This window comes from Suricata suricatta, chromosome 10 (assembly GCF_006229205.1).
Source record: "Suricata suricatta isolate VVHF042 chromosome 10, meerkat_22Aug2017_6uvM2_HiC, whole genome shotgun sequence".
NCBI classification, from domain to species: domain Eukaryota; kingdom Metazoa; phylum Chordata; class Mammalia; order Carnivora; family Herpestidae; genus Suricata; species Suricata suricatta.
The window spans coordinates 79,544,088-79,567,674 of NC_043709.1; the positions used below are offsets into that span (position 1 = coordinate 79,544,088).

General features: G+C 38.3%; 1 protein-coding gene across 2 annotated transcripts in view; it reads left to right on the forward strand.

The window, feature by feature from the left end:
- ITPR2 (inositol 1,4,5-trisphosphate receptor type 2) overlaps positions 1–23,587 on the forward strand; it is a 478,853-nt gene that overhangs the window by 29,948 nt on the left and 425,318 nt on the right. For both annotated transcript variants that reach the window (XM_029955850.1, XM_029955851.1), the window contains exon 2: positions 11,136–11,206. In XM_029955850.1, coding sequence (XP_029811710.1) covers positions 11,136–11,206 — 71 coding nt within the window. The remainder of the gene's footprint in view (positions 1–11,135; positions 11,207–23,587) is intronic.

Below are 23,587 nucleotides of genomic sequence, written 5' to 3' on the forward strand. Positions count from 1 at the left end.
TGTCTCTATCCCTCAAAATAAATAAATATTAAAAAAAATCTACTCTTGCATGGGTACCTGGCTAGCTTAGTAAGTGGAGCGTGCAACTCTTGATCTCGGGGTTGTGAGTTCAAGCCTCATGTTGAGTATAGAGATTACTTAAACAAACAAACTTAAAAATATATATTCCTGCAATCTTCGAAGAGCTCATTGTTTAGAGCAATAAATAATCAGCTTGAAAGGGTGCATATCAAATATGGTGGGAGGATAGAAGGAGACCCCAAGCCTCTGGAGGACAGATGATTATGGGCTTTTCAGCTAAACATAAGTGCAGTGTGAGCCAGGAGGATAATATTTCTAAAAATATTATTTATATATTTTAAATATAATAAATATGTTATATATTATATATAATATTATATATACAAACATAAAATTAGGGTATATTTTACAAATATAGGAGAAATATGAAAACCATATATAGTAATATGAAAATAGTAGAGGGACCTGGTATAATAATATTCTATATATTCCCAAAAGAAAATACTCCAGTTATTGAGTTTTATGTATTTCTATGAGTAGTTATATGTTTTATAGATGCCCATTAGATCAGGCTTTTTATTTATGGGTTTCAAGGTGTGTATTCTTACCAAATTTTGTCTGTTTGCCCTATCAGTAATGGAAATGTATGTTGAAATCTCTCACTATACTAATGTGCTTGTTAATTGGTCCCTGTAGTTCTATAAATTTTGTTTTATATAATTTGAGGTTATTACATATAAATTTAGAATTGTTATATCTTCTTAGCGAACTGAAACCATTATATAATGTCCCTATTTATCCTGAATAATGCTTTTAAAAAATATTTTGTTTTTCTCATAGTATCATGGCAACCATAGCTTTCTTTTGATTAGTATTTTTCTGTTATGTCTTTTTCTATCCTTATATTTTAGGATGACTCTTATAATTATGTAGGATATGGTTGGATTTTTTCCCATCCAACCTGAAAATCTACTTTTTTGGGGGGGAAATATGTCTTTTAAATGATGTTAAAAATTTAAATTTATTATGATTATTGTTGGCTTATTTCTACCCTCTTTGTGCCTTATATTAATCATAACTTTCCCTGATTTTTCCTTTTTTCTTAATGTTTTGGGATGGATTAAAGTTTTCTTTTCTTTTTATTCCATTCTTCTTTTTCTATTCCTTTTGTTTATGTGCTCTGTTTTTGTTGTTTCAGTATTTTTTATTTTTAAAAATTATACATAATTAAGGAAGTGTATTAATTGATATTTTAACTTTTAACTGTTTGTGTGCAATTCAGAACCATGGGACTGACTTTTCAATTCTGATCACTTGCTTTCTGCTTATAGGCAGTATTTAGTGCTGTTCTTTTTTAAACTCACATGTTGGTCATTATTATTCTTTTATACCAATGATTTTTGTATAGATTAGTTCATCTTTAACAGTTTTTTCCCTTCTAATGACTTGTATTTTTTTTTGCTAAGACAGTTTTCCTTCTCCTTGAAATATAAACCTGACAGCTTTTTAAGTGAGTCTGTTAATGGTAAATTCTTAGTTTTTGTCTATCTAAAAATGCTTTGACTTTACCCTTGTTCTCAAAAGTTAACTATGCTGGATACACACAATTTTCTTTTTAAAAAATTTTAATGTTTATTTTTGAAGGAGGGAGAGAGACAGAATGTGAGTGGTAGAGGGACAGAGAGAGAGGAGACACAGAATCCAAAATCGGCTCCAGGCTCTGAGCTGTCAGCACAGAGCCCGATGTGGGGCTTGAACTCACGAACCATGAGATCATGACCTGAGCCGAAGTCAGATGCTTAACCGACTGAGCCACCCAGGCACCCCCACAATTGTTTTTTTTTTTTAATGTTTATTTTTGAGAGAGGGAGAGAGACAGAGTGTGAGCAGGGGAGGGGCAGAGAGAGAGGGAGACACAGAGTCTGAAGCAGGTCCAGCAGAGCTGTCCACACAGATCCCAACAAAGTGCTCAAACTTACAAACCATAAGTCAGATGCTCAACCAACTGAGCCACCCACATGGCCCTGCATACAGAAAGTTCTAACTTGACAGCTAAATGTTCTCACAGCAGTTGAAGAAATGATTCCACTGTCTTCTGGCTTATAGTGTAGATTCTGAGAAGCTTGCAACCTAATAGGTTGTGCTTTCTGTATCTGTGGATTTATATCTTTGATTAGCTCTGGACATTTTCTCAGCCATTGTCTCTTCGAATATTGCTTCCCTTTCATTCTTTATAACCTCTCTTTTCAGGATGCTAACTATATATGCATGGTAAGCTTCTCATCCTACCTTTTATATTTCTTAACCCCTCTTTGTCAATCTTGCCCTCAGTTTCATTTTGAGTGATTCTTCCACTCTTTCAGTTATTCATTAGCTCTGTCTAACATACTGTCTTAAATTCACCTACTGATTTCAACAGTTATGCTTCGTTTTTAGAAGGTTTTTTTTTTTTTTTTTATCAGATCTGTCTGGCCATTTTTGATTGCCCTTGCTCTTTTTTTCTTTTTAAAAAAATATCTTTTTGTCTTAAAATATTCATAATAGTTGTCTTCTATTTCTTAGTTGATAATTATAATATCTGTTGTTTTTGCTGATGCATGTATAGCAATTTTTGCCTTGTCTTATTAGTGATTTTTAAAATATTTGATTTCAGTCAAATTTTAAGATATTTCTTTGAATTTACTCTATAGTATAACAACTATAAACTCTGGACAAAATATGAAAAATGACTATGTGAAGGTGTAAGAGTGACCAAAGGCAGTAGAAACCGAGGATGACATATACTGGTGCCATCCAGGTGGCAAAAACTCAGAAAGGAATGTCAGTCTGGTAAAAGTAAATATCTGGACCTGAATTTTGCCTCATGAGCCACTTTTATTAGTGCCAGTGATTTTCTAGCTCTTGGCAGATGATCAAGAACTGATAGTAGTTAGGGTCAACAATCACTAAATGATTGACCTCAGCCGGTATAGGTGCTCACCCATGTCCTGAGAAAGGCATCTTGCAACTACTTTGATTTCTATGAGAACAGTAATAGGCAGACTAGCAGAAAATGCCACATAAACTGACTTGCGATATTCCTGATTTCAGAGAGGGCAAGGAGGCAGGGTAGAGAGGATCAAGAAAAGGAACTTATTAGATGCAGAAGGAAGATCTGAAAAGAAAAAGTCATGATTTCTTTCTTTGCTGGATTAGGGCTGTAAGCTTGCAAAATATATGGAGAAATCCTTTCTGAAATGGATTCTGAAATCATGGTCAGATAGATAACACATGTTTGTCTTTGAAAGGCAACGTGTAACCTAGTATTTCCACCATCCTCACACCACCCCCTAGTTTCATCAGCATCTATACTCGGAAAGTGATGGCTTCTTGCAGTGATTTCTAAAAAGGTTAATATGTGTGAGATATCATTGCCTTTGAAGTCCACATGATACCTTTTTAAAAGGTCTTTAAGTCAGTCAGGCTAAGTGATGGCAATGATCAAAAAACTTAAGCACAAGAATTCATCCAGTCGTTCTAGGGGTTTCCATGCAGTAGTACTTCAAAATGTAGTGTTCATGCTGTAATTTATAAGTGATTTAGATTGATTTACTCTTTCATGGAAAAGTAACTGTGAACACTTTAAAGACCTAAGAGCAAACACATTTCAGCTTTGGAAGGAGCTGATTTTGGAAATATCAGCAGCAACAGACCTGTGTTTGATGGAAATACTACTATATAAAATTAAACATCCTTAAAATATTTGTGTCAGTAAAAAATGTTATTGTAGTAAGTCCTGAGAGGAGAAAATAAAGAAAGAAAAGGGGAAGACAATGTTAAATTTTACTAGTTTAATTTATAGGAACCTTATATTTCAAATGTCAAACAAAGGTAAAATCAATTCTTTTTGTCATCATAGACAGGCAAAACAGGAATATAGCTATGAGTGCACTTGGTGTGTTGCATCCGTTTAGCACTTATAAGGTAGAACACTTTTTAAAAAATGTTTATTTATTTTTGAGAGAGAGAATGCGGGAGGATGCGGAGAGAGGGAAACCGAGCATCCTGAGTGGGCTCTGTGCTGACAGCAGAGAACCTGATGTGGGGCTCAAACTCGCGAATCTGGAGATCATGACCTGAGCAGAAGTCAGACACTTAACCAACTGAGCCCCTAGGTAAAACAGGTGTCCCTAGGTAAAACACTTCTTGGCAGAAAGTTTTGGCAATGGTTATTTCCCTCTTTGCATGATTTTAATTGTTTATGACTTTGTGCAGGGATATGTCTGCAGGACCTATCAGATATAAGGAATGGAATTGGACATTTGTAGAATTTCCTGTTCAGTTACTCTGATTTATGAGACAAAATAATAGGCATACAGACAAGAGTAGGTTGATTTCTTACTTGAGCAATCTGAGTACTGTAAGTAAAAAATGTCCATATTACTAAATGATATGGTTTTCAGATTTTATGATACTAGGGTGCCTGTGTGGCTCAGTCAGTTAAGCGTTGGACTCTTGATTTCTGCTCAGGACATGATCTCAGTGTTTGTGAGATCCAGTCCCATATTGGGTGGAACCTGCTTGGGATTCTCTCTCTCTCTGCCCCTCCCGTGCTCTCTGTGTTTCAAAAAAAAAAAAAAAAGATTTTATGACACTGTGCTCTAACACAACAGTGAGTGAACAGAACAAAATTGCATATTGGTACTTCTCTTGGAATGAGAAAATAATAAACTTAAAAAAATTGATACTAGGGGCGCCTGATGGCTTAGTTGGTTAAGTGTCCGACTTCAGCTCAGGTCATGATCTCATAGTTCATGAGTTCAGGCCCTGCATTGGGCTCTGTGCTGACAGCTCAGAGCCTGGAGCCTGGTTCAGATTCTGTGACCCACTCTCTTCTTCTTCTCTTTCTCTTTCTCAAAAATGAATAAACATTAAAAAATTAAAAAAAATATTGATACTAAACAGTTAAATGTTCACCATACAGTGTATAAAATATTACCCATGGCAGGATTTGCTGTTAAAGAATGATACCACAAGTCAGAACTAGTTACAAAATAGGAAAATGAGAAAACTACAAGAATGGAAGGAACTTGTGAGGTGACAACTGACCCGTTTAAAAAGTAAGGCCCAGAGAGATTAAATGACCAGTGTAAACACAGCTGGTTTTGGAGTGGCAGACCAAGTGTTAAAACTTAGGTTTTTTTCCCCTTCTGTTCTAGTGCTGCTTCTAAATGCAGGTGAAAGAGGGAGGTGAGTATGTGCCGGCGTTGGGGGGTGGTGGTGATGGCTGGTGGTGGGAAGGTGTGGGAAGGAGGGACTGTTTAGGTAAGTTGCCAGAGGGTCACAGAATTTGAGAGATAAATTTATATGGCCAGCAAAGTGATCCAGAGTTGGGGATAAAGTCATTTGTGGTAAAGTTTGGAAGTACTTTAAGGCCAATTCCATCATGCTTATGAACCTAGTCACAATCCTAACCCCCTTTCTTAGTAGATATTTAAAATAATATCCATTTTGGATTCCCTACTTCCTCTTCCCCCGTAAATTCACTTTCTTGAAATATGCTTCAGAGTCATTTCATTAGCAATGAACTGTATCACTTAATGGTACAAGGATCAGATATATGTGATAGGCAAATATCAGGAAAATAATATACTTATTTTACTAAATTTCAAACTAAGAATAGTTTCTTTTATGGTTTCTGAAGAAAAAAGATAGCAACTATTAACTTTAAAAATAAAACAATTATCAGCAATACACGGTTTATTTGAGAATTGCGATTTGGGTCACATAAGCTATGGCAGTGCCATAGGCAAGTCCAGCAAACAAACAAATATGGAGAAGAAGGAGGAAGTTGGGAGGGTTGTCTTGAATGAAAGTCCATTGCAGAAAACCATGAGTCCAGGGTGATGATGGTTTCTCATTGGCTGCGTTGAAGGGTAGTTGATTTCTTATAGGAGATGCAGTGTGTGCATCTTCCCTTGTTGGGGCCTGTAATTGATGGCTCTTCCTGTTGATGTTTTTTTGGTTGGGGTCTGTAATTGACAGTTTGTCATGTAATTGACCTTGAGTGGGATGGCTTCCCCTCTGAATCTCCCCTTCCTATCCTCTCTACTCCATTTTGTGAGACTTCCCTTTACTCACATGATTTTACCTGTTATGTGGCATTTTCTCTGAAGTTGGTGGAATAATAAGGGACTGGAGATTAAAGAAGAATTTACTTTCTTTTTGAAATCTTTGAAAAGATTTGATAGCCTGTTTTTTAATATAATAATATTTCTCAGATATCTGCTGTTTAGTATTGCCTATTTATGCCTTCTATACAAATGGAAATATATGGCATTTATTAGTTTGGGATTTGCTTTTTCTTAAGCTCAACTTTATGTCTTTGAGATTTTCAATGTTTTTGCATACAGCTGCAATTTGTTCACTTTTAAAACAGGTTATCTATTGTATAATCATTCATTTACTCATAATTTATTTATCCATGCTACTATTGATAGACATTTTTTTCTGCACTTTTTGCTATCACAAACAGTGCTGCCTCAAACACTTTTGTACATATCTCCAGATGTGTGTTTGCAAGATTTCTCTAGGGGGGTATATATATCCAGTTAAAATTTAATTCACATATATTTTTGATTCACATTTATATGTAAAATCATTCAAAGTAACTATTGAAATCTCCTTACAGAGATACCTTGGAATGTCTAATAGTTGAGTAACTTTTTTTCCGTATAAACTAGAGTGAACAAATAACTTACAGTTAAGATCTTTTGAATAGAAGATATGACGGATAACAGGCTTTATGGTAGTTGAGTTTTAGTGACAGGTTGAGAATTTTGGGCTAGCTCTGTAATTGCCTAATTTGGACATGAGGAGAGTAAATACAGTGCACTGAAAAGTACACTGATATATTGGGTTGGAAGGGACTGTATGAGATACAGTTATTCAGAACAGATTATCTTGGTCCTTTTCAGGATTTGGTATTTTTGATGATTTTCTGAAACGTATCTGGATGGGAAATGTCTTCCACCCTTCCTTCCTTCCTTTTAGACAACTGTTTGTTGGTTCCAGTTAGCTTTCACCTACCAAAAATAATGTTATTGACTTATTCAGTGATTCAAAAAGTCACCCAGTCATCCACTCAATTAATAATTATTGAGCACCTTCCACATTTGAGGCCTAATGCTTAAAGTTGGGCATATTATTGTGAGCAAAACAAATGGGCTGACTCTCTTGGAACTTAAAATTTATAGCATTAAAGACTTACATATAAATAAAAAATTATGATGGAGTGTGATAAGTTTTATTGATGGAGGGTAGCCTACAGTACTATGGGAGTGAAGAACAGGTACTCCTGATCCATTTAAGGAAGGTGAGAGGTTTTTTTTTAAGTTTATTCACTTATTTTGAGAGAGAGGGTACTAAAGAGTTGGGGGTGGGGGAGGAGCAGAGAGAGAGAAAAGAGAGAATCTCAAGCAGGCTCTGCACTGTCAGTGTCAGCTCAGAGCCCAATGTGGGGCTTGAACTCATGAACCGTGAGATCATGGCCTTAGCCGAAATCAAGAGTTAGATGCTTAACTGAACCACCAAGATGCCCTGAGAGATTTTTTAAAAATACAGATTCTTGGTCCTGATCCCCAGAAATATGGTTCTGTAGATGTGGACCAAAGAAACTTGTTGTTGTTAGTCTGATGATGATGATAATGGTGATGATAATGATGATAATGATGATGATGATTTTAACTTCCCACACAATCCAGCCAATTAGCCAAATTTAGAAAATACTATGTACAAGTGATTAAAATGGGCAGTAATCATGGCAGTGTCTCTTAAATGAACCAGCTGAGGATGGAATAGATGGTTTTTAGACAATTTCCACTCAGAGGCCAAAGGTTGATCTTTGTATTTATCCCTATTCAATTGTAAATTCCTGTCCTTAGTTTATAAAGTTAACTGCCCTCGTGGGGCATGGGAGGGACTGCCTGTACACACAGGAAGGACCTGGAAGTGTTGGTTAGCCTTAAACCCAATGAGAGTCAAAGGCGGCCTAACTGCCATGGAAGCTACTATGATTTTAGGACACATACCTAATTGTAAGCTTAGTATTAGAAAGAGGGAGGCCAGGGGCCCCTATGGAGGACTCGTTGGAGAGCGCATCTGGACTCATGTGGGTAGTTTCTAGGGTCATATGTAATGGCATGTTGACACTTGGGGTGTATGAAAGGATGTTGAGCTCCTTGATAAATATCCCCATGAAAAAGAACTAGAGAGAAACAGTCTCATTCATCCCAGAATAAGAAAACAGTCTACACCATTCCAGAAGAAAGAACTGGGACTAAAAATGGAAAGTTATTTGGGAGGCAAGTCTCATTTATTCATTGACTCATTTATTCATATAACAAATATTTAGTATCTACTATAACTCATTCCCAAAGCTGCCAAAGATATACTAGTAGACAAGATGGATTCAGTTCCTGACTTCATGAAGTTGCAATTTATTGGAAGATCCAGATAGTTAAGCAAGTAGTTAATGAAAATGTTAAAAGTATGGTAATAGGAAGGCCAGGGTACTATCTCCCTCCATGATAGTATTAATATCAGAAAGGTGGTAAATGATGAATACTCTGACCTTGGAGATAATTGAAGAAGGGGCTGTGGGTAGTAATGGGGAAGTTGTGCCAATAACTACCATTAAAATCCTGTGTGACTTTTAGCATCAATGACTGTATATGTTTTTGTAATGATTCACATTCCTTGCTTTTTCCCCCTTCCTGTCCCATCTTTCCATTTCTCTCATTCTCATTTGCAATTGTTTAAGTCTGTATGATGAAATGATTTTGTGATTTTCAGATATGTTTGTATATAAAGAATAGGATCAATTCTTAGAGCTGAAGTCATTCTTAATTATGTTTTAATCTGGGCTCATGTAATGGAGGATAGGCATAGTGTTTATGTAAATGCACTGTGATATGATTTATAGCTTCAGTTTTCCCCATTCCTCTTGATGACTAATGAATGCAGGTGAGGACTCTTAGTGGGCATTCTAGTGGGAGCCTGAATTTCTGGGGAATTGGGTGTGCACAAAGGATGAATAGAATGTCAATGCTGCTTTTCATAGGACTTTTATGTGTTCTAAATAAGATTGATTGTTTTCTTTTTTTTTTTTAATTTTTTTTAATGTTTTTATTTATTTTTAATACCGAGAGAGACAGAGCACGAGATGGGGAGGGGCAGAGAGAAGGAGACACAGAACTGGAAGCAGGCTCCAGGCTCTGAGCTAGCTGTCAGCACAGAGCCTGATGCGGGGCTCGAACCCATGAATGTGAGATCTGACCTGAGCCGAAGCCGGAGGCCTAACCGACTGAGCCACCCAGGCGCCCCAAGATTGATTGTTTTCATCATTATGTTTTAAATTCTTACCATGTGTTAAGTAAATAGAAAAGCTGTCCTTTAATTCACAGCATTAAAAAAATTAAATATTATGTTGTGACATTCTCAGGACTCTTTGAGCCTTTCACATTTAGTGTTAAAGGCTGAACTTGGATATTGTGAAGGTTTGGGTTTGCTTTCTCTTGACCCAATGTGACTTCCTGTTTCTAAGAAAAACAGTTTTAGAGCCTTTTAAAAGGAATATCTTGCATGCTTGGCAGCTCTTCTACAACCACGTGTTAGAAAACCAGTGTGAATGAAGTATAGTATTTAAAAAAAAATCAAAGAACCATATTGCTTGACCAAATTGGCATTTTGTTTTGTGGAAATTGGATGCCATAGAAAACTCTGGTGATTTAGGAAGTGTCTGCTTTTGGTAACCAGATAAATCAGGAACCAAAAGTTTCATTTTGATTTGGTTAATCATTCTAAGTCAAGGGGACGTTTGATCACAAATTGGGGCTTACTCTATGCTGCAGTTGATGCAAGCTAGTGATTCTGGTTATAATGTTTTTTTGTTTGTTGCAACTCAGTCACCTTTGAAATGAATTCTCAAATTTAGAGCTAAGTCACATGTATCCAGGATAATCTCACAGTATCCTGGAAAAAATCCAAATCTTCCTACCACTTAGTCAATGAAGAAAATGAATGTTAGTGAATAAGCTTTGATAGTTAGATAATTGTCTTTGATCAGGAGGTTCATGTCTCCTGGCTTTCAAGTCCTGTGACTGAGAGCTTCTTACTCTTGGTTTTGTCCTAGAAGTTGGCATCTCATAAAAATTTTAATAGGCATTAAATATGTTTTTCTAACCACAAGGACAGTTTATTCACTTGATTAATATTCATTGAGTACCTCTAGTATGTGTCAGAGACTCTTCTAGAAGCAGACTGTATGGTAAGGAATATGGCAGGAAGGTCCTTGATTTTTACTTAAAGATTACGCGTGTATTTAAAGGCTTACTAGGTGCCAAGGCTGTACTAGTTTGAGATATTAAGTAATTTAATTGTCCTAGCAATGTTATGAGGTAGGTATCTTTGTTTTACAGGTATAAAGAAGGAGGCTGAAAGTCACCTAGCTAGGAAGTGGCTGACCCAGGGTTTGAATGCAGTATGAGAGTTCATTACCGCCCACTATATGGTCCTTCTGTGAGCCTGGTCTCATGAGCTCACATATTCCTTGTTTAAACAACAAAACAAAACAAAAAAACAAAAACTCAAAACATACACTGAAGAAAAAAAGAAGGGAAAATAAAAACTATGTGTAATCTGACCACTCTTCTTATTTTGATGTCTGTGTTCCATATGTGTAATATTCAGAGGGTGCGTGCATGTCTGTGTGTGTGTGTCTAAACATATAGGATATCTTGATTACTTACCACTTACTTTTACAATGTATTAGAAATATTTTGCAGGCCAGTACATTTTAAAAATAGACTTTTAAATAACTTTACAGTATTCCATCATTTGTCTATATCATGATTTACCTAACCTGTTTCCTGACACCTAACAAAAATGTTTAATTTCATAAATCCTGTTCTAATTAATCTGTGTAACTAAATCCTTTTATAAATTTATGATTGTTAAAAAGTTTCTTAGTGAAAATGGTATTAAAACGCTGTGTAAATAGTTATACAGTAGCCACATGCAGTCTATGCTTTATGAACATGATGATGTTAACAATGTAAACACACGTTTTCTTCTAGGTTAGTGGATGACAGATGTGTGGTGCACCCAGAGGCCGGAGACCTTGCCAACCCTCCCAAGAAATTCAGAGGTAAGAAATAAGTTTTTAATCTATTTTAGATATAGTATATATATTTATAAAAATATATTTTTATTACATGATCAAAGGGTATGGGGTCATTTTTTTGGCTTAAAATAAATCATGTTAAAACTTCATTCACTGTGAAACTTTCACAAATAAATATGTCCACTGAAATTTTTTTCTAAAATTTCTTCATTATTTCTCTTCTTTTACACATGGAAGGGTTTACATTGGAAGAAGAGCTTCAATTTTTGTTTTGCTGGACAGCAGTCTATCTGTTGAAATGAAATCTTAATAATTAACTCTGAAAGGCTACTTGTCAAACCAACAAATACAGCCGAATATTTATTTATGTATTTCAGTGACATGCTGTAAATGTTAGTGTTTCATGATCAACTCTTCAGTGTATCTTTATAAAATCTCTAGGTGGGTGACAGTGATTTATTAGCTCAGCTTTTAAAATGTCACTTTGGATGGAATGTAATAACTAATGATTGTCTTAGAATTTCTTCCTAAGTATAATTTAAAGTTAGCTTGGTAATATCAACTGAGACATTGGTCATAATAGGAGACCAATTATAACTTGACTGTTAGGAAGGAAGGATGAATGGAATCTGCAGAGAACTATAGACAAACTAAAACCAGTAATTACAAGCTTGCTCAAATCAATTTCGTAGTTTGTGTGTACTTACAATAATAAAAATAATTGTAAAGCAGTATTCACTTTGAACACACTGTGTAAGCATTCCTTCTCATAATGGTGAAAAGCAGCTTTTATGTGGGATAAAAATCTGGAGAGAGAGCGTGGAAGGGATTCCCCAGATCCCCAGACCCAAGTCAGGGTGTGCTGGTTCCTGCACTGGGGAAGGATGTGTTCAGCATTTGGCAGATACTCATGTTGTTTCACTCCTTGTGATAGGACACTTTCCACCCAAGTCTCCTTATAAGAATATCATATGTGTTTCATTTTATCTAAACTCAGATATTGTGGGGGCGCCTGGGTGGCTCAGTCTGTTGAGCGTCTGACTTCGGCTCAGGTCATGATCTCCCAGTTTGTGGATTCGAGCCCTGCATTGGGCTCTGTGCTGACAGCTTAGAGCCTAGAGCCTGCTTCAGTTTCTGTGTCTTCCTCTCTTTCTGCCTCTCCCCTGTTTGCACTTTGTCTCTCCTTCAAAAATAAATAAATGTTAAACTCAAAATGTTACGGAGAGAGTGACAAAAACAATAGATAATTTTTGAGCTAAATTGGTCACTGAATAAGAAATCCAAATTTTTCTCCGCGTGGAGAAAGTAACATAAAACAGGCTGTGGGAGATGCACTGAATAGAAGCATCCATAAAACTACACAGTCAGGACTCTCCCCTAACCCTGGGCAGCTGCGGTGTTCTCTCCACAGCCCTCACTGAGGATGGACTCATCATAAAACTATGCTGTAGGAGAGTCAGCAGTGCGTCAGATGGTAGAGTGGTAGTGCATTAAAGATAAAAAGAAAAGTTTTCAGGGCAAACTGGGACAACAAATCTGTATTTGTAATAGGAAAAAGCATGGGGTTCAGGTTTTGACTGTACTGCTCACTGGTCGTGTCATTTTAAGTAGGTCACCTAACCGCTTTGAGCCTCAAAGGACATTTGTCGTTGGCTGATGAGAGCAAGCGTGGGTAATAACAAGAACAATGCCCCACCACACAGAGCTTTGTGAGGCCTGAAATCTTTCCAGAGAATAAATGTAAAGTGTTTTAAATCTACAAAAATGATGGTTAACTTACAATAGAAAGGCATCATGGATTTCCCTTTAACGTATTTGACTCTGCTCCTACATTATACCCTCTTTAAGGACAGGATTCTAGTCTTTTCTTTTTGTGTTTTCCAGGCATTTGCCCATACTAGACATCTAAAAAATAGCCATTAGTTGCTTTTGGATGAGACACCCAAACTCTCCCTGGGGCCATGTGACAAAACTTGGTTTCTGGGACCGCTCCACACTTCACTGCCACGGGATGGGGTAGGCTTACTCCTCTGTCGGTAAGGGAGGATTCGTCTTTCACAGATAACCTTCAGGGTTGGTGGCCACCTTTTTTTTCTTTTCCTCTTTCCCAGTGAAGTGAATTGTTTTAAAGCATTAAGATTATTTTAGTGTATGTGAGGGAACACCATGGTAACACTCTGTACCCAGTAGGGAATTGTATAGAGATGCTTGGTGTCACATTACTCAGCGGGCACTGGTTCAAAGTATGAGTCATTCAGGTGCCCCATCCTGCCCCTGGAAGGCTGGCTCTTCCTGTCATCTAATACTTCAGGTCATTGTCCTTACTAGTTTGCTCTTATTTTCTATCTTAATCCATTCATCACTGGAAAAGGAGGGCCCGTTTTTATTGGGGACTTAGGGTTCCCTTTCATCTTAAACCTCTGCCTCTTTCTGATGATTCTTGGAACCCTGTCGTGGCAGAGCCGCAGAGAATTCCCTGAGTTGGGCCTGCCTCTGCTCCGGTCTCCAGACTACTCAGAAGCCACAGGTGGGCCTTGTTGTCCCGGATGCCGTGTTTCATCACGTAGCTTGTCCTGTTACAGCTCTTGCACTTTACTGTTCTCTGCCTGTGGTGTATTTCCCTGTGCCCTCCAGCTTCAAAAATCAGCGCTTTTTCATAGATTTGCCACCCAGCATCACCACCCCTGCATTTCCAGACTCCTCTGCCAAGTTTCCAGAGCACCCTCCCTTATTGTTACTTTTTAGATAAGGTGAAAAACAATAGCATACCACAGTTCTGCTACACCTCAGTTCCTCTTGCCTCAGCCACACAAATGATGTTCTCAAATTAATTTGAAAAGATTTTTGTTTTTCACAGTCTGTTATTTGTTCAAGTGAATCATATGGTTTCAGAGCTTCTAGGCAATTAAAAGTTAATCTACTGCAACTCGCCCGGTCCTGGCCAAGTTCCAAAAAGGTTAAAATGATTCTCTATAATACACACAATTATACAATGAATATTCTTTTGGCTGTGTCACATTGACTCACATATGAACAGAGGAAACCAAGTTTTAACAAATAACTTCCCAAGGGCTATTTAAAACCTGACTGACAGCTACTTTTCAGTAGAAACCACACAATCAGACTAATTTCAAGAAGCACAGTGGCTTTCTCTTGTGAGTGCAAAATTTTTTTCACGGTCAAATATTGTCCATTTTCTTAAAAGATAAACTTTCACCTTTGGAAAAAACTCAGAGGTACAGAGGAGTTGTAGAGGCAGTATAGGCGTTCGCTTTCACCCAGTTTCCTCTTGGGTTAGGATCCGACATAACCATGGTGGATTTGGTTATGCTAAGAAATTACTATTTGTACATTATTGTTGACTAAATTTGAGACTTCCTTTCGATTTCACTAATTTTTTTTGACTACTCTCATTTCCTCACTCGTGATCCCATTCAGGATCCCACAGGGTATTTAGTTATCATGCTCCTCAGTCTGATCTGGTGTGTGACATTTCCTCAGTCCTTCCTCATTTTTCATGACCTTGATACTTTTGAAGAATGATGGCCAGGTATTTTGTAGAATGTTCCTCATTTGGGGTCTGCCGATGTTTTTGTCACCAGTAGGCTGGGGTCAAGTTTCGGAAGAATACCACTGAGCTTCACTGCCCCTCTTGTAACGTATCAGGGATACAATTATCAACATGTTTGATCACTGGTCCTAGTTTTTTGATATACAATTTAATCCTTCTCCTTCATACTAAATTATGGCAGTTATTTTTGTTGTTTGGTTTTCCTTTTTTCCCCTAGTTCCTTTATACATTTCTGTACCCCCTTCCTCCCCACCCCCGAGAGCTCTTCTCTGATGTGGATTTTTCTTAAAGTCTATGCTCTACTGATACATGTGTGTTCTACTTTAGAAGGAGAAGCTAATATAAATCAAGGCAAAAGAAGCTGTGTGTTTTTTTATAACCATCAGGGTGATAAAACATAGAAGTAATAGAGAACCCAGGAAGCCAACCCCTCCTCCCCAGAGGGACTGAGGGAAGAGAAGGTAGCCCCTTCTTCTGGTTGATTAGATACTTCCTAGGGTTGGCCCATTTGGTCTTGAAATTTCCAACTCTTGAGATTCTGTGGCCATTTGACATGTGATTATTTCATAATCTACCCTGCCCATCAAGTGGACACATCTGGCAAGCAAAAAGTCATTCTGAAGCAGTCAGAATGCTTCCAGAATTAGAGCTCAAATAGAGAAATCTGCTCTGTGGTGCAACACTAATGTAGGTAGTGAAAATCCGGGACTTGGGAGAAGATGGACAAGATTATTTCTTCTACTCAATTCCTTTTCTTCACATATTTCAAGGAAGTTGCTTTGAAGGCTGGGACTCTCACCTTTTGCCTCCAGTCATAGAGGTTACACACAGTGCATAAGTGAGAAAGCCATCTTGCAAGGTAGTGTCTTTGAGTTTTTGTGTAGTCGACCATGTCAGCCTTGCGTAACACAGTGATTCACCAGTATGAGCCAGTTTAACGATTGCTGTGTGGAATTTCTTCAGATTTGGGGTTAGTGTAATTATCTGATGATGACTGAAACAATTTCAGACTTGAAATAACATTTGTTGAGCATTTAAAACACACCACACTGTGCTCGGGGCTTCCTATGCATTATCATATAATAATCACAATAACCCTGAAAGTGGAAATTGTTGCTGTTTTGCAGTTGACAGAGTTAAGTACAAAGAAGTTATGCTGCTGTTTTCAGGTCATTGATTCCAGAACTGTTTGTTTGGAATCACTATACCATACTATGTATTGAATTATGCCCTCCTGTAAGTTTAGTTGTGGGTTCTGTAAAGCCACACAGATGAAATCTAGTTCCTCTTCACATAACAGCCCCTCTAAATATTTGTTTAGAATGATCATATTTCTGCAGATATTTCCTTCTGCAGGCTTAATTTTGAAAAAATCTTTTGCTTGTGGCTAATCACAAATTCTTCAGTGATTTCTCCAGTTTTCATTATACTGTCTTATTTGTTTCTGGTTAGGCTCCTATTTAACAGTGTAATTCTTTTCTTCTTCTTTCATAATTGAGTTTTTATTGGTTGTTCTGAGGATCAGTACAGATGATTTAATTTGTGTACAATTCTGAACGTATGTACTGAAAATCTAAAAAAATCATGTAGTTGTGATTCTTTCCTAAAAGTTATTCCAGTGACCTTCCAGCTTACAATTTGGAGGCAAATTTTCCTTAGCAGTATATCAAGTGCCAATATCTTCAAATGTTGATATGTTGTTGTATTGTTAAGTCCCATTAATTCACAATTTAATATCATATATACTACATACTCAAATGTTTGGTCTTGCATAGCACATTAACAAAGTTACTAGGAAACTAGACTACCACGACTAACGTGTTACAGAATGCACAAAATTCTGACAGGGGAGAGCCAAGATCTAGGAGTGGTTTTCTTTAGAAAAACAATTCTACCAAAAGCAACCTGAGAATAGAAGTGATTTAAAATGTTCAAGACATATTAAATGCATGACTGACTCCAAATTGCCATTTAGCGTGCTTGGTATCATAGGATATAAAACTCCCCTGCTATGGAATGTTAAGCCAACACCCAAGATGATCAAAGCCTCCCATATTTGATATCCCACTGTTTTCTGGTTGCACCAAAAAACAAACAACCAGCAAATGATTTCACCTCTTCAAAAAGAAGCATTTACACTTAAAAAGTGGATGAGGTGGGATTCCCTCTTTCTTAAAAATGTTTTTAGAGCTACTAAAAAATTTGCATTTACAAAATAGTTGATAAAAATATTCCTCTGGATTGTATATGAAGGGAGACAGTGACCGCTGATAAGACATGGGATAGGATACCAGTCAGACTTGGCTTCTTTCTCTCCGGCTTCATCAGAGGCTGGTCTCTCCTCGTTTTTACTTTCCCCGTTTCTTGCAGGGAAGTCTTCTTTCATTTCTTGGTGAGCCACTTCAGCCTGTTTTTCCTCTGCTCCACCTTTCCCCTTTGTTTGCACTTCTTTATCTGAAGCTTTATCCTCTCCTGCCGCCTTTTTTGGCTTTGCTTCTACTTTTGCAGGTGCCTGCAGGGCGCCGGGCACCCAGAGCCTTCACGAAGTTGGGCTGCCTGGCCACTGCGGCTCCTCCTGCTGCCTGAGCTGCTGCATCCCCTTGTCAGTGTGATTCTTAGTGGGTGTAGAAAGAAGAGAAGATAGTACATTTGGGTGCAGTAGGATGAGAATCTTATTTTGGGATACTATGCTTCTGGCCCAAGAGTCCTGGGCAGAACTGCCTAACTCACCTCCCGCTGTTAGTCAACCTGGATTCCTGATGTTTTTTCATTTGCCTCTCTAATCCTCATTTTCCTCATCCTGTGCTGTATAATTCGTACTTTGGTACCAAGTAGAGAATCTGTTACATTCATCTCATTAGCATTGATTGGCTCATTATTCTAGCCTGCCACTCACTCTGACTCTCTTTGTCTCTCGCTCTCTCAGATCTTAACTCTTATCCACATTATTTATTCAAATTCCCAGGCTTATGACACCTGGAAATTTGTTAAGTTGGTTCAAGGTAGATGTGTGATCCTCTGAATACATGTGTTATTCCAGTGTTTTTGAATATCTCTGAGGAGAAATAGGTTAGGATTGTGTTAGTCAGAGTCCTTACAAATCAGACCTTGGAAGACATGGATGGAGGTAGTCAGTTTGTGAGGTGATCTTTGGAAGCACAGATGAGGAAATGGGGAGGAGTGAGCCTAAAGAAAGAAAAGGCAACAAATTGTTCATTAATGTCCACCACTGTGGCAGCCGGAACTCAGTGCTTCTGGGGCCCTCTGAGATTACATGGGGACCATGCCTCAGGATCTCCTACTCAAGGACAGAAAGGATGGGGCCACCTTCTATCCTCTGTGGGTTTACTGATTGGCCCTAAGAGTGTCATCGCCCTCTTCTACAACACACTTCTGGGCTGCTCCTCCTTGTAGCTGAGCAAGTTCTCCAAGTGTCAGGGAAAGCTCTCATGAAGAGAAGGGGGAAGGGGGAGCTTGAGGTTGGAGGCTGCTGGCATGCTGGAAACTGTCCACTGTAGTTGTCAGCGAACTTGTTCCTGAAGACACATAGTCATATCACTTGTGCGTGCCCAGAAGTTACACCTGTTTCCTCGCTTGAAAAACCTGCAATTAGACTATAAGCAGTATGAGGGTAAAGATTATGTTAGCCTTGCCTTCTGGGGAATTGCCAAGATCAAGAACAGTGCTTTGCATATTGTCAGTGCTGAATGAATTTTCATTGAATTAATGAGTAAAGATCTAGAAAAATTATAATTCTAAAAGGTGATATAATTTCAGATGCTTTTTTGGGGATCTTAACAGTATCCAGCATATAACAAAGTTGCTGGCCGATTGCTTGTTTTAAAATAAAGCAATGTGGTGCACCTGGATAGCTCAGTTATTAAGCATCTGACTCTTGGTTTTGGCTCAGGTGATGATCTCATGATTCGGGAGTTCAAGCCCTGCATTGGGCTCTGCACTGACAGTGCAGAATCTGCTTGGGATTTTCTCTCTCTCCCTCTCTCTCTGCCCCTCTCCCACTTGTGCACTCTCTCAAAATAAATACATAAAAACTTTAAATAAAATAGAGCAATGTGTAGACCTGTTATTTTGTTATAGTCTTTTTTTTTTTTAACATTTATTCATTATTAAGAGGCAGAGAAAGACCGAGTGCGAGTGGGGGAGGGGCAGAGAGAGAGGGAGACATGGAATCCGAAGCAGGCTCCAGGCTCTGAGTTGTCAGCACAGAGCCTGACATAGGGCTTGACTGCGAGACCATGACCTGAGCTAAAGTTGGACACTTAACCAACTGAGCCACCTAGGTGCCCTTATTTTGTTAGAATCTTAGATTGTGCATTCTAACATATAAATCTGTAGGGTGAATAGCAGAAGATGAAAACTTCTACATGTATCAAGCAAAGTTTTTTTTTTTTAGGTTATAGCATTCTGTACTTTCCTGCTACACAGAGAAGTTTAGAAAATTCCAGTGGCTTTCCAAGCCAACAATTACATGATTTATACAAAAACATCTATAAATTCTCCAGTTGAATGTTACCGCTATGGTACGTTATCATAGTAAGAGCCTTCTGCAGCTAATACTAAACTCCAAGAGGCAGTGGAAATTGGATACTAAGTTTACTCTTCTCAGGGAGGTTTCAGAGAAGGGCTAAAGGGTGAAATGAAAAGAGATTGCTTGCCTCTCTTCTTCTGTTGGAGCTAGTAAGGGTTGTAAAAGTGCTTGCACTTTAAAATCTTTCAGTCTCTATTGGAGGAAGTTGCCATGGTTCTGAATAGTCAAACCAGGTTGCTCTGGAAGCCTCACACATTGGTATGTAGGGTAGTACTCCCACAATTATTATGTATCTAAGATATATATGGTATATAAGCTTTGATTTCTGGCTTTATGTTGTGAAGTTTAATTCCCTCCCTTCAGAATAAGACTTGAGGGGCAGAAAATGAACACTTGTGATGCATGTTTTTAGTGGTGTTAGGACGACTCTCTGACTCGCCCACTGTCTTAATCATGTATCAATGGGTCAATTTTCCTGTGTTGCTAGCTCTTGTGTAAGAATCTCCCTTCTAACATTGGGTATGAAGTTAGTTATGTGTCTAAATTCCTTGTAAATACTGAATAAATATCCTTTGTGAGAATTTTAATAGCCAAGACTATATTCTTTCCAAGAATAGAAAGTCTTAAATGTTGAATTTTTTACCTTTGAGTCCGTTACCTTGTTTAATTCTTAGTAGTACCATTTCATAAACGTGGAAACTATCCTTTAGAGAAGTAAAGTCACCTGCTCAAGGTCACACAGCTACTAGATGGTGAGGAAAGTCTCTTTGAAGCTAGTGCTCTTCAATACTATGAGATCTTGGGATATGTTTCGTAGAGATTTATTCAATATCCACTGTGCACAGTGCAGTGAATGAACTGGTTTCTATGGTTCAGACGAGCTAGAAATGAATGGTACCTTCAAGGAATTATAATCTAATGAGGGAGATAGGATGTATACATAAACAATTATAGCACAAGGTAGAAAGTGATAAAGACTGGATAAAAAGGTGAGGTAATGGTATTGCAGGAAGATGGAGATTATAATTTCCTGTTTTGAGAGATGAGGAAAGCGTCTTAATTAAGATAGCATTTGATTTATAGCTTAAAAAATTGGTACCCACAGGGAAGGATTTTCAGGTTAAGTATGAACCTTTTCATGAAAATCATTCTTAGGGTAATAGTTGGGATGTATAGCTAAATTGCATCTCTTCTTCAAACAGTGACAGAAGGCTTGGCATTCTTTCAAGTATCATGCTGAGATGAAAGCACTAAGCCATTATCCCAATAAATTTGGTTTTCTAGAAGATAAACTATTGATAATTGCACGTGACCAAGCCTACTCTACTGCCACCAGGCCTGCTGATCACAAACATTTATTTAGTTTTTACTTTATATCAGGTAATGATCGAAATGCTTCATATTCTATTAGTCCGTTTAATCCTTACACAAGTATAAGAGATATGTACGATTATTGAAATATTATTTGCATGCAGGTGATAGGCCAGAAATAAAATAACAGCAGCAACAACACCACCAAAAACCAATGGCTTCTATAAGATAGAAGTTATTTCTCTCTCACTTACTAGTTCCTAGGTGAGTGGATCAGAACCATCTTGGCAACTCTGTGTCCCTACTGCATGGCTCCCAAAGTTGTTCCAGGATTCACCTTTTCCCAGTCAGTAGAAAGGGGTTAAAAGGAATGCAGTAGGTTTTTCTTTCAGGAACATTTGGAACCTCATATATCACTCCCACTCATATTTGTCACATGGCTTATTGAGTTGAATGGTGGTCCCCAAAGGTAAGTCCATGTCCCAATACCTGGATCCTATGAATGTTTCTTATTAGTAAGGAAAAAGTCTGCACATGTAATTACGTTAAGAATCTTAAGATGAGATCATCCTGGATTACCCAGATGGGCCCTATAGCCAGTGACAAATGTCTTTATTAGAAACAGAAGAGTAGAAGACACACACAGAGATGAGAAGGCCATGTGAAGACAGAGAGCATGCAGTGATGTCGCTAAAAGCTGAGGAATACTTGGGGTCACCAGAAGCTGGAAGAGACAAGATGGGATCATTTCCCAGAACCCTCAGAGGGAGCATGGCTCTGTTAACACCTTGATTTTGGACTTATGGCCTTCAGAACTCCACGAGAATACATTTCTGTTTTTAACCATCAAGTTTGTAGCCATTTGTTAAGGCAGCCACAGCAAAGTTAGACATATGGCCTCATCTTGCCATATGGCAAGTCTCCACAAGGAGACTGAGTAATGTGGTGGTTAGTGGGCTGGCCCCGGGCCTACCTAAACTCAGGAGTTCTATTACCAAAAGGAAGAAGGGAATGGATATTAGGGGTGAGGCGTAATATTCTCTGGTACATTCCATTATATAGCTGAGGAAATTGAGGTGTGGACAAGTTATGTAACTTGTTCAGGGTTTTCTAATGGAAGGGAAGCAAAGCTTTGATTGGAATCCAGACCCTTTACCATTAACTATATTGCTTTGAAGCCCAAGGGGTTTCAGAAGCATAGAGAAGAGGATTTTAATTGGCTTAGGCATTCAGAGGAAAAATGGAGGTGAGCTAGAGCTATGGAAGAATGGATGGTTGTTAACCAGCTGGAAAGGAGGGGGGTTTAAGAGAAAGAGGCATCTCTGGCTGAGGTGCAGAGGTGTGCGGCAGCATGACCTGTTTGTGTTTGTGGCTTTTAAGAATGCTTTTTAAAGCTTAGGAGAGTGTGGGAGAGTGGCAGAGACGAGCTGGGAGGAAGGTCAGATGCCTCATGGCCTTGTATGCCGTACTGAGGTATTTGATATTTATGTTAAGACAGTGGAGGACTATTAAGGTATTTTAAGCCAGCCTAGGACATGATCAGAATTGGAATTTTGAAAGACTCTCCATGGAAAGCTTGGATATATAGGATGGGATATCAACGAGGAGACTGTTAAAATAGTTCAGAAAATTTGACAATGGACTAAGCTAGTAGCTATGGATGGCAAGAAAAGGATGTATTTGACTTGATAACCTATTATATGTGGGAGTAGGGTGGGGGGTGGAGGGAGGGAGAGCATGTGTACCAGAATTCTCCTAGGTTTCAGATTTGGGCAGTGTAGTAGATGTTAGTAGCATGCATTGAGATATGGAATACAAAAAACTACTTGATAGGGAAGGGTAATTATATACTTCTTTCTTACTGTCTGTCAAAACACACCCAAACCGAGTGGCTTGCACAGCATCCATTTGTTTGGTTCATGAATCTGCAGGTTTTTTGGCTGATTTTTTCGTTTTGAGCTGGCTTGGCTGGTTTTTGCTGAACTTGCTTATGTATCTGTGGGTATTTGACAGCTGGATGGTCTAGGATGGCTTCCTCCCCGTATCTGCCAGTGGATAGGTTGTTGACGGGGGTGGCTGAGCCCCCATTGAATTACCTGGAAAACTAGCTCAGGTTCTTTATAGGAATAGTGTGACAACAGCAAGAAAGGGCAAACATTGCTCATTGCTGGTCAAACTTTGTGTCACAGTTGCTGATGTGATATGGTTAAGTTCAGATACAAAGAACGGAGACATTGGCTGCGCCGTTTGGCAGGTGGGGCTGCAAAGTCAACTGCAATGGGACGGGAAGAATATATGCCTCTTTTTGCAGTTTACCACAGTATTGAACTTGGTTCTGGAATCCCTTCTGCCAGAGAGGTAGATTTAGAAGATTGCTGGGTATATTGATCTGGAGGCTCAGGAGAGAAATCTAGATGAAGAAATAGAGATTTAAAATTTTTAAAAATATGGATAGCTGTGGGAATGAGAAGCAGAGAGTACCCTAACTGGAATCTCTGGGAGCAGCAACATTTAAGGTGCCACAAGAAAACATCATGGTATCAAGAGTCACCATGAATACCATTACAAAAGTGGCTAAAAAAAAAAAACTACTCAAAATACCTAGTGTTGAGAAGGATGCAGATCAGCTAGGACTCTTATACATTGCTGGTGGTGTGCAAGTTGCTACAGCCATTTTGGAAGTTTATTCATTTTTGAGAGAGAGAGAGAGAGAAAGCAAGGGAGGGGCTGAGAGAGAGGGGGAGACAGAGAATCCAAAGCAGGTTCTGTGCTCAGTGTAGAAGGTCAGATGTGGGGCTTGAAATCAACAAACTGCAAGATCATGACCTGAGCCAAAGTCGGACGTTTAACCAACAGAGCCACCCAGGTAGCCTTAGCCATTTTGGAAAAGAGTTTGGCAATTTCTTATAAAGCTAAATGTGCACCTACGATATGTCCCCCAAATTTCACTTTTGAGTATGAACTAAAAACAATG